This window comes from Thalia democratica, chromosome 2 (assembly GCF_965202585.1).
Source record: "Thalia democratica chromosome 2, ktThaDemo2.hap1.1, whole genome shotgun sequence".
NCBI lineage: Eukaryota > Metazoa > Chordata > Thaliacea > Salpida > Salpidae > Thalia > Thalia democratica.
In genome coordinates, this window is record NC_139166.1 from 101,629,393 (window position 1) to 101,642,144 (window position 12,752).

The following is a 12,752-nucleotide window of genomic DNA, read 5'->3' on the forward strand; positions in this document are numbered from 1 at the left end:
TTTGTATAAGAAGAAACCCTAAAATCTATTTTATTCCAAAAAAAGAACTTATTTTTATCTTGATAAAACATGACAAATTTTCTTTTCAAAGCTGGAGCACTTTTGTAATGTAAAAAATTTTAATTTTAAAATAAGTTGGTATGCAATTTTTTTCTAAAACAAATTTAATTAACTGTATAACTTAGTCTAATAAAAGAAAACTACTTTTCATTTGAACATTAGAATTTCTTTTACTCGGAAAACTTTTATTTTCATTACTTAGTAAAGAAAAAAACTTGCTTTATAACTTTTTTTGTAAAAGTTAAAAATAATGCAAAAAATAAGCTCTATGAAGGTTTGAGGTATAAAAGATCAATAAATGTACTGAGTAAGTTGCTTTTAATATTATGTTTTTTTTTTCAAGCTTTTACAAAGATAGTTTTAGTTATTATTAACATAGTTCAATCAATGTTTTATTTTATCTTCATTAATATATTCAACTCATTTCATTTATAAATAAATTGTTAAAATAATTTTAATGGTAGAAATTAAACTTTTAATTTACTTAAATCAATATTGTTAGAACTAGTCAAGATAGAGTAAATAAAGATTAAACTTTTTTTCAATTAGTATTAGAGACTATGTTTTTTTTGAAAAATATCAATACTTATTATGTAATTTAAAAACAGCTAAACTACAACAAAGTTTTGGCAACCTCAGGAAAAAGTATTAAAACCTTAAAATAGAAACTTAATTGAAAATTAAATTAACTTAAAAATATAGTTCAACAAAAAATACTTTTGACTTTTTTAACTTTGCTAGAAGTTTATTTTTAAGGAAAACAGAACTTTATTAAAGTTATTAATTAAATGGAATATTAATTTCCACTATAAATTCATTTTATTTATTTTCATGAAACATTTTTTTATAGTTTTTTTCAATTCATTTTAAAAACATCTAGTTTTTCTATTTTTATTCAAATTTTACCTACGGAAAACGTCGCGTTGAAATCTTCACAGGAACTTTTGTGTTTTCACAGGAAATAGTCTGGAAGTGGCTTCTTCATGGGAACACCGCGACTCTCCTGGGGCGCTGCTTCGAATATTATGAATTCGTGTTTCAGATTTTCGTCTAATTCGAAAATTGCAGCTACGTTGAAAAAAGATATCTGAAAAAAGATAATTAATAAGTACCAAATTTTATAGAATTAGGTTGTAGTTTTAATGATTAGCATTAAAAGGTGAAAAACTGTAAATTTATTTGTAAAATAGGTTTAGTATGAAGGACTACAGCAGAGTTTCCCAAACTTTTTTTCAAAAGGCCCTTTTAAAGAAATTAAAAAGCTATACCCCCTCCAACAAGATTTACTCAAAAATCTACAATTTAAAACACCTAACACGTTATTTTTTTACTCTTCATCATCAACTCCAGAATATCTAAGGTAAGTTTCAAAAATTATGACCTCATGGTCCGACTATGTCCCCTTTGGTGTTCGTGACTCCCTAAATTTCTGTCATGGGCCTTAAGGGGGCCACTTAGTCCTTTTTGGAAAACCCAAAAGTTTCTAAACTAATGGGGGGACATTGCCAACTGTTGGACAACATTAATACAAATGATGTTTGTCAAAATGAGGTTAAACTGTGCCCTTTGGATCGATCGGGGCACAGAATAAATAACTTGGCCGGCATAAAGTTACAAGTTGAGTGTTATCAATAATATTTTAAAACTGAGAGTTTAACATTGGAGACTTTCAGTTTATTTGTTAGGCACCCGGAGTTAAAAATAAAGGCTAAATGATTTGTGTTTAAGTTTGGAAGTTTATATCTAAAACCAAAACTTCGGTTATAAACTTGTATCTAAACGATCGTTTAAACACAACATTAACAAAAAAATTACCTTTGATTTTATAAAAAAAATATTAAAGATTCTTCTTGTTTTTAATTATTTTACCTCAAAATGCATAAAAAATCTTAAAATTTTCAAAAACTCAATAAAATTGAAATGCCAATTATAATTAAATTAAATAGATTATAACCAGTAACAATAATTAGGAGCCTCCATCCAAAACAGAGCAAAACAGTATCGTTGAAATACCACTTATATAATAAATATAAGCAAACAGAAAATAATCAATAATATAATTATTTAAATAACCTGTAACAATAGTTAAGAGCGAACCATACGGTCAGGACAGTGTCGTTGAAATGTCACTTATATATTAAATTAATTAAAAATAATTTATATAATTATATATTAATTAAATAAACAAATTAAATAATTAATAATTAAGAATAATTAACCTGTAACAGTAGTTAGGTGCGGACCACACGGTCAGGACAGTGTCGTTGAAATGCCACTTGTAGCCCTCCATGACCAGCTGGTGGGCCCTGCAGATTGACGATATGGAGTTGTTCTGATTAAATCTGTTTACGACGTCCGAGCCGAACAGGAAGCCCGCCCCTCGTGGCGAAACGCCCCATCCAACTGTGTCTAATTTCGCTATTTTGTTTAGAAAAAAGAAATTTAATATGGTGTATAGAAAACGAGACAACATTATAATCAAGTAAATTTAATATTAAATATTTAAAGAAATATATTAATTTCACCTTTAGAATCTGACCACATTAATAAATAAAATTAAAATAATAATAAATAAAATTAAAATTAAATATTAAACCTTCAGGATCAGAACAGAGTAAATCGTACATTTTGTTAAATTATTGATAATTTGTTTATTTTTTACCATAATAATAATATAATATCAAATAATATAAATAGTACATATTATTTAAACCTTCATGATCAGACTATAATAAATCACACTTTTTATGTTTATTTATTTAATTTTTTGTTACCTTCAGGATCAGACCAGAGTAAATCGCACATTATATTATTGAAATGAATAATAAATTACATACTAATTACTTTTATTATTACCTTCAGGATCTGACCACAATAAATCGCACATTGCTCCATCGTGCGGAACTTCTTGTTTCCTGTCGATTGTTCTGATCTGTTATAAATATTTAAGTTTATTATAAAAACAATAAATTCTGTCGATAGTGCGAATCTGTTAAAGAAATAATTAAATAAATACTTTTACTTATAAATTCTTATTTTCTGTCGGTTCTCTTTTTTGTAAACTATGACTATTATTACAAACAGTTATACAAAAGTCTATTGTTGTAAAACGACGATGCTTTTTTTAAATAAATATAAGTTATTAAACAAATATGGCAACTTATCATATTCTTAATGATTTTTTAAATAACTGATGATTGAAAAAAGTTAATACACCTATGCTGATTTGCAAACTTATAAAAGTTATTTTGTGCAAACATGTTGATTTGATATTCTCATATCATGTATTTACTTTTATTTAGTAAATATTTTGTTTTGGTAAGTTATCAATCATCCTGTATTAACAGCCAATCATTTATCTCTAAAATTAAATATAACTACGTTTTATAAGATTTATAACGTAATTTAATCTTATGTAAATAATGTGAGATAAATATAACAATTTAGGATTAAAAACATTAATTAGGTTACCATTAGGTTTCTACAAATTTCTTCCAAATTTTCTGAATTTCTTCAAGAAATTTGAAAGTACACGTTTTTGGGTTTATTTTTGGTTTTAAAATAATCTTTAAGTAAAAAACTGTGTTAATATATATTACAACATTGAAAAGATATCCTAAAACTTCTTTAAATGTGTTTTATATTAAAAAATTTTTGATGATATCAAAAAAATATTATCTATATACGATAGATTTTTTATGTCAAATCAAAGTTTTACTATTTATCATGTAAAAATTTGTTTTAAATTCCAGATTATTTTAGCCTAAATGTCAAATTCAGGTTTTTTTCAGGATTCAAGGTTTTGTGGCAACCCTTATAAATATTTTTTTAAATACCTTTTGTATAAAATATTTGTTTGATAAAAATCTTAAACAACTAAGAATATTTTCAATAATTAAAATATGGTTAATAAATAAAACTTACTTAACAATTTATAAATCAAATTAGTATTTCTAGTTTATATTGAAAATTTATAAAATTTTCAAACCAATAAAAATGTTTCTTAGCTTTAACTATATAAAAACATACGAAACTTTTACAAAAATTACTCCACATCAATAACATCAATGTTTTTAAATTTATTTATTTAAAATTAAAAAAATAATTAACGAACTAATAATGAAAACAAATTTTAAACAATTCGACTTATATTTTACCGCATTTAATTGTTCTAACTTCTCAAACATTTTTAGAAACTTCGGCTATTTCCTTACTATACGCATTTTCTAAAGCCACACATATGTATTTTAAAACCACAGAAACAATGAATTCATATTTTTAATGAATCAAGTCTTATTTCTATTACTCATAAGAATTTAAAAATATATAGTTAAATAAGAATATCAATATTTTAAAGCATTACAATTTTATACGTATATAAAATATTTGTGAGTACGCTTGAAATTTAAATATTTTTGCATAAACAAGCGAAAACCTTATTTGAATATGATAATAACTCGGTTAAAGTTCATTTCATGAAAACAAAATTCATTATGTTTAATAAAAAAAATTTGCAGTTTTATGAGCAAAAATTGTGCCTAAATATAAAAGCAATTCAAAAATGATGCACATTTTATTTTTTTATAAAAAAAAACTTTAAAGTAAAAAATTCAACTTATTTATTACTATCTAAAATTGTTGAAAACTTTTTCATACTGCATTGTGTTGTGCAAGTTCAGAAAAGTAATTAAATTTTAATTTTTACAAACAAAACAAAAACATAACTGAAAATACTCTAAAGTTCAAAGATAACTCATTTTCTGGAAAAATAACTTTCAAAACTTAATTAAAAATACATTTGTAGAAGTAAAAGTTGTTAAAACACGTAAAAAAGTTATTTTTGTTTGTTTAGTGTAAAAATTAATCCTTTAGTGTTTTATTTGTTCAAAATTTATGTTTGCACTTTTAAAAGCAAACATCATATTAAGTTATTCAGTATTTTTAATTGAATTTAAAAAATTAATCTTTCAATGTTTTTGAGTAAAATAAGTCTCAAAATAATTTAAAACAAACTTTTTTTAAACTATCTTTATAAAAATTCAAACGTTATGGTTACATTAAAGTGTACAACAACTAAAAATCAATAGAAGCGATACTAAAGTATTTAGCACTTCAATCACAATTTCGTGTTTTTGTGAATTCAAAAAATAAAATTAAAACAAAGAAAAAATTAAGAATTCATTACATACTTACATACACAATTTATAGACACTAAATTTTAAACATTCATACAAAATGCCAATGTTATTAACATACTGATTACAGTCAACTTTGACCTATATCACTGCATTGTTAGATAATATTGTTAATTAAAACATGTGATATTACTATGTAGTAAACCCCAAATATTCTATGCAAACATGTAGTAAATATTTTTATTCAACTATGTTGTACATATTTTTTGCAATTATGTAGTACATATTTTATGCAATTATGTATTAAATATTTTATGCAAAGATGTAGTAAATATTCTACATTTCAAGACAAATGTGTTAGTGCGTTTTTACTTAAGCAAAATAAGAAAAAACTAACTATATTTATTTAATAATTTGTAATTCAAAACTTTATTTAAAACAAAGTCCATTTATAACTGATTTACTTTATACGGGTAAAATAATTACTTAGCTAAAAATTAATAAGCTTTAGATCTTATTTTATGTTTATACAACTTAACTTCGCTTCTTAAAAACATTTTGTACAAAGTTCATTAAGACAGTATGCTATATATGCTTAAAAATATTCCTAAAGCAAAAAGTTTTTAGTAAACTTGTTTTTCTAACAGAAAGTTTTTATGGTTTTTTTGTATATGTTGTTTTTGTAGAAAACTTTTTCTGAAAATAGTCTTAAACCAAAAATAAGTTAAATAACAGATTTGTAAACAACTTTTTTATTTCAGAGAAATTTAACCGAAAATCTTTAAATATACAGCTTGAGTTATTAAAGCACTTAATAAGGTTATATTTGTTTGTTTAATGAAAAACATAATCCTTTTGTTAAATGATCAAAATTTATGGTTGCACTTTAAAAGTAAACATAGTAATAAACTGATATTAAGTTATTTAGTATTTTTAACTAATTATGTAAACCATTCAATATTGTAAGTGAAATAATTCTCAAAATTATCTAAAACTAACTATTTTGTAAATTATTGCTATAAAAATTAAAACATTATGGTCCCAGTAAAGTATACAATAACTAAAAATCAATAAAATCTGAGTGAACAGTATTTAGCACTTCACAATTTCGTGTTTTTCTTAGAATTTTAACATAAAATTGATATAAAGAACAAACTTTCATTTACTTCTTATAAATTTGTGCTTTTTTCGAAATTAAACAAATAATTAAAGAAATAATTATTAAGCAATTCAAACTAATTCAAATCTGATCAAGGGAAGAAATAAATAGAGAAAGTCCACCATGAACACAGATTATCTTAATCAAAATTAATAGATATTTAATAAAAATCATAAAAATTCCAACCTGATCAAGGGAAGAAATAGATAGAGAAATTCCACCATGAACACAGATTATCTTAATCAAAATAACTAAATATTTAATAAAAATCATAAAATTCCAACCTGATCTAATGAAGAAATAAATGGAGAAAGTCCACCATGAACAGAGATTATCTTAATCAAAATAACTAAATATTTAATAAAAATCATAAAAATTCCAACCTGATCTAATGAAGAAATAAATAGAGAAAGTCCACCATATACACAGATTATCTTAATCAAAATAACTAAATATTTAATAAAAATCATAAAAATTTCAACCTGATCAAGGGGAGAAACAGATAGAGAAAGTCCACCATGAACACAAATTATCTTAATCAAAATAACTAAATATTTAATAAAAATCATAAAAATTCCAACCTGATCAAGGGAAGAAATAGATGGAGAAAGTCTACCATGAACACAGATTATCTTAATCAAAATAACTAAATATTTAATAAAAATCATAAAAATTCCAACCTGAACAAGGGAAGAAATAGATGGAGAAAGTCCACCATGAACACAGATTATCTTAATCAAAATAACTAAATATTTAATAATAATCATAAAAATTCCAACCTGATCTAATGAAGAAATAAATGGAGAAAGTCCACCATGAACACAGATTATCTTAATCAAAATAACTAAATATTTAATAAAAATCATAAAAATTCCAACCTGATCTAATGAAGAAATAAATAGAGAAAGTCCACCATTAACACAGATTATCTTAATCAAAATAACTAAATTTTTAATGAAAATCATAAAAATTCCAACCTGATCTAAAAAAGAAATAAATGGAGAAAGTCCACCATGAACACAGATTATCTTAATCAAAATTAATAGATATTTAATAAAAATCATAAAAATTCCAACCTGATCTAATGAAGAAATAAATGGAGAAAGTCCACCATTAACACAGATTACCTTAATCAAAATAACTAAATATTTAATAAAAATCATAAAAATTCCAACCTGATCAAGGGAAGAAATAGATGGAGAAAGTCTACCATGAACACAGATTATCTTAATCAAAATAACTAAATATTTAATAAAAATCATAAAAATTCCAACCTGATCAAGGGAAGAAATTGATGGAGAAAGTCCAACATGAACACAGATTATCTTAATCAAAATAACTAAATATTTAATAAAAATCATAAAAATTCCAACCTGATCTAATGAAGAAATAGATGGAGAAAGTCCAACATGAACACAGATTATCTTAATCAAAATAACTTAATATTTAATATAAATCATAAAAATTCCAACCTGATCTAATGAAGAAATAAATGGAGAAAGTCCACCATGAACACAGATTATCTTAATCAAAATAACTAAATATTTAATAAAAATCATAAAAATTCCAACCTGATCAAGGGAACAAATATATAGAGAAAGTCCACCATGAACACAGATTATCTTAATCAAAATAACTAAATATTTAATAAAAATCATAAAAATTCCAACCTGATCAAGGGAAGAAATTGATGGAGAAAGTCCAACATGAACACAGATTATCTTAATCAAAATAACTAAATATTTAATAAAAATCATAAAAATTCCAACCTGATCAAGGGAAGAAATAGATGGAGAAAGTCCACCATCAACACAGATTATCTTAATCAAAATAACTAAATATTTAATAAAAATCATAAAAATTCCAACCTGATCTAATGAAGAAATAGATGGAGAAAGTCCACCATGAACACAGATTATCTTAATCAAAATAACTAAATATTTAATAAAAATCATAAAAATTCCAACCTGATGAAGGGAAGAAATAGATAGAGAAAGTCCACCAAAAACACAAATACAAAGTTTGAATACTTTTAGTTGAGTATTTTTCATTTAAGAAGTGTATTAGGAAATGCTTTTATACCAAAAAGCGATTATCATAGTGTTATAGTGTAATATTCCGAGTGTTTGTAAGTTAAAAACACAATCAACGAAGTATAAAAAGATTTATTTTTATTTTTTATTAAGAAAAACTTTATTATTGTTTAATAATATTTTAGCATTATTGTGTACTTTTATTAATTTCAATTTTATAAAAATTTAAAAAAAAGTTATGTAAGAATTTTTACTGTTTTTTTTTTAATTATATTTTACACAATGGTTTAATATTTTTTAGAACACTTTTTTGTTATTGCATTGTTGCGTTCATATACAAATGCTTACAAATTTAAAAATCTGTTTTTACTATTTTATTTATTTGTATTTTTTGTTTACAGAATTATAAATTTTAAAAGGTCTTAATTTTATTTTAATTTAGAACTTCCTTTTTGTTTGTAATTTATTTTTCTTTTATTTTTATTTATTTACGAAGTAAAAAAAAAACAATATTTTATTGTTATCAATTTACAAACTAAAATAAAATTCTTAACTAAAAAAAAAATTTGTTTTATTTAATTTTTATTAATTAAAGAAGTAGAAAAAAAAATCATTATTTTTATTTCATTTTTATTAATTTACGAAGTAAAAAAAAAGCAATATTTTATTGTTATCAATTTACAAACTAAAATAAAATTATTAACTAAAAAAAATTTTTTTGTTCTATTTAATTTTTATTAATTAAAGAAGTAGAAAAAAAATCATTATTTTTATTTTATTTTTATTAATTTACGAAGTAAAAAAACTTTTTATTTTTTCTTATTTTTATTAATTTACGATGTAAAAAAAAATATTTAGTTTTTATATTATTTCTTTATTTATCTTTTTTATTCCAAAATTGTCCAGTGAGTTTTTTGTCCTCCTCAAAATTGTCCAGTTTAGTTTGTTTGAACTTACTGTGTTTAAAGCCGAATATCAAGCTGAAAATTTTGTCCAGTCGGATTTTGTCCAGCAAAAAAACGACCATGTAGCAACTCAAGCATAATTTGTTTTGTTTGTATCTTATTATTTAGGCTTTTCAAAATTTGATTAATACTTCCACTAGAGTCAATGCTATAAAACCACCTGAGTCGAGAAATAAAAATGCTTGTTAAGTAAAGAGTAAAGTATATTTTTATTCGACTACATAAAAAAAACAAGGATTGTTCTAAAAAATTAACTACTGTTTTTTTATTTATGTAGAAATATGTTTTAAAAATAGATTATTTTAATGTTTATTTTAATTTTTAATTCAACTTAGTATACTTTTTATAATTAGTATTAAATTTGATTAGTTTTTGTTTTAATACTTAATGTTAATATTAAATAAGTTTTGGTAACATTGCTAAAGTGGGTGAGCTAACATTTTGAATGTTTATTCTTATGTTATCATAAAACTTATATGCAAAACTATTTTATAAAATAAGTTTTTTATTATTAATACATTTAGTTTTAAAGTAGTAAGCAAGGATCTTTCAAACTATCATTGTAAAACTTTTTTATGAAACTATTATAAGTAATCTTCTAAGCATATTAAACCAGAACTTGTGAAAAACTATAACTATTTTTCAAACTTTAACCATAATTTAAACTTTTTATTGATTTATATTTCTTTTAGGACTAATACACTTAAACGTGAGTCAAAGCAGAAAAAAAGCTTAAAAAAGCTGAATCAGCATAAAAAGATAGCTTTTTTTGATAAGCTGTTTCCTACTTATGGACAAAACAATAAATTTGTGGCGTATAACTCGACAACAGAAAGTTTCTTTTATACTCTAGGTTATTACAATAAACATTTTGGGCGCTGTTTTTTTTAATTTTATTGTTAATTTTTTATATGTTTGCGTTAGGTGAATTATGAGATAGGGTAAAAAAAAAGTCAACAAAAAGCTTTAAAAAAACTGATAATTTAGCTATTTTTCCGCTCAGATATTTTTAAGTATACTTTTGTTCTTTTAGCTGTTTGCTTTATTAACCCTCTATTATACTAGTTGTTTGTTTTTTATAGTCATTATACCAAAGCGAAAAAAATAACTTTTAATTGTAATACGATTCACACCAATAATTTCCATAAGTATAAAACGACGTTTTAGAAATTTAAATGTAAGTTGATTATATTAAGATTAAAAATATAAAACATTTTAGCTTTAGATGTACATTTTGTTTGAAAAAAAGCAATATTTTTTATGTGTATATTGATATCTTTATTAATAGCTGTTATAAAAATCTAACAGTTTATAATTAAAAGCCAAATCTAGTTACATTTAAACAACAAAAAAGAAAATATAAAATAGTTTGTTGGTTAAATTTTAAATTGGTTTCGTTTTTCATTGTTTTAGATTTATTCGTATTGCGGAAATTGTATTATAAACTATGAAAAAGTAGTCAAACTCAAAATTAATTAAATAGATTATATTAAAAAAATAAGTAAAAATAAAGAACAAGCATGCTAGATTTTATTAAAATGTAATAATACATGCTTGTATTATTACTAAACTATTTCAAAGGTTTAAAAACAAAACTTTGTTGTTATCATTGTTTAATGAAAAGCATAGCCATAGTTTATTTTCATCAATATAAAGTTATTAATTTTTTCAAACTACTTAACAATTACACATTTTTATGTCTTTTAACTTTGAGGTTGTTTTTTTTTTTTAAGAAAATTTTGTTAGAATTTTTTTTTTTTTTATCAAAATAATGTAAAGGACTTTAATATGCTTTGTGTTTGAACTTACTTAAGATGTAATGTGGGTAGCTGTCTAATTTGCACGAGGGGACAAAATTGCACGAGTGCACAAAATTGCACGAAAATACTTTTGCACGAAGGGTCATTTTTGCACGAGCAAACAATTTTGCACGGGTTAAATGTTTTCTATTTATTTTTTTAATTTCTGTAGTAATTTAATTTGAATTCTTTTTTATTTAGTTTTTTTTTTACTATCATTGTTACCCCTAACGCTTGCCTTCGGTCGGAAAGTTATTATTTTTTTTTAGTTAAAAAATTTTTATGTTTTTTTTTTTTTTCTATCACTGTTACCCATAACCCTTACCCTCAGTCAGTAGTTTTTATCTTTTTTATTTATTAATTTTTATTAACTTTTTTTAATTTTTAATTTTTTTTTTTTTTTTTATACTTTTTTACTCCCGTGCAAAAATGTAGCTCGTGCAAAATTGACCCTTGGTGCAAAATCGTATTTATGAAATTTAGTTCTATCGTGCGAATTTCGCTTCGTGCAATTTTGTGCACTCGTGCAATTTAGTAACTTCGTCCAGCCTTTCTTTCGTGCAATTTAGACTTGTTCCCATGTAATGTATATGCAGTTTAATTTGTGGTGTTTTCGTTCACCGGCTTGATTGTTAATCAGTGCTTTGAATGCTTAATAACAGTTTTAGTTTTGTGCCTTGGTGTCTTTTTGGTCTGCGTGTAAGTGGTTTAAATTTTAACTTGTTATTTTTAGGTGTATGTTTCTTCACTTATGCATAGTTCGGATTTGACTTTTATAACTACTTTATGGAAAGGTATTACCTCAGGTTTATAAAGCTTTAATTATTTTTAACTATAATTAAATGATGGGTATACAGCATTTCGTAGCACTAAAGTTTAAACTTACTAATTTAATTGTTTATTCCATGAGTGATGTTTGTTGTTTTGCTTGTTTTTAAATTTTATAGAACATCTTATTAACTTATTATGTATTTAAATCAGTTGTGACAAACTGCATTTGATTAAAGTGCCCTGCTGTTTTTCATACTTAAATAATAAACTTTACAATACTTTACCTTTTTGAATAATGGTTTCGTCCTTATCAGGGCTTATCATGCATTTATAGTCGCTAGAGACCACTGTTGAGGACTTACTAACCGGGCTTAAGTACTTGAGCAGTTGTATAAGGACAAATATGTTCGGTTAAGGTTATATTATGTACCAATAAGGACGAAACGGGTGTTAGGTCGCCTCGGACGCTGTTGTTGTTGTTGTTGCAAAGTTCGTTATTCATTGTTAATGGCGCGAACATTTCAACTTTGTTGATGATGGCCGAAATAGATATTGGTTTAGACATAAAGAGTAGCTTATCCATCTTTCAATGTAAGGTAAAGGAAATTTTAAATGTTAATGTTTTGTAACATAATGTTGTTAAGCGATTATTTACTTTTTTTACTAATTATTACCGACGCCTTAACCTTATGAATCAATATTTCTGTTAATTTTATGTAAGTAATTTGTATTTGATTTCGTATTTTATTTTATTATATACTTTACTTTATTACAGGTAAGATTTAGAAACTACAAATTTTATATAGTATATAAAAGTTGGATATAGTTTT

At 23.8% G+C, this 12,752-nt stretch overlaps 1 protein-coding gene across 1 annotated transcript; it reads right to left on the reverse strand.

Moving 5' to 3' along the window:
- Window positions 1-962: 962 nt before the first annotated feature.
- On the reverse strand, window positions 963-12,505 carry LOC145829152 (serine/threonine-protein phosphatase 4 catalytic subunit A-like). Its single transcript, XM_082936879.1, has 5 exons — window positions 12,289-12,505; window positions 8,223-8,287; window positions 2,917-2,992; window positions 2,276-2,469; window positions 963-1,138 (listed from the first exon to the last, which is right to left on the reverse strand). Exons 1-5 carry the CDS (start codon window positions 12,503-12,505, stop codon window positions 1,013-1,015), a joined length of 678 nt encoding a protein of 225 aa, XP_082793005.1. The 3' UTR covers window positions 963-1,012.
- Between the last annotated feature and the right edge of the window lie 247 nt (window positions 12,506-12,752).

Excerpts from the sequence above, each read along its gene's own strand:
- LOC145829152 (XM_082936879.1), bottom strand. The coding sequence starts at position 12,505 with ATGGATAAGCTACTCTTTATGTCTAAACCAATATCTATTTCGGCCATC. Across the intron at positions 8,288-12,288 it reads TGCTCAAGTACTTAAGCCCG|TTATTTTGATTAAGATAATC; the intron begins GTTAGTAAGTCC and ends TTAAATATTTAG. Across the intron at positions 1,139-2,275 it reads CTAACTACTGTTACAGGTTA|TTCAACGTAGCTGCAATTTT; the intron begins ATTATTCTTAAT and ends CAGATATCTTTT.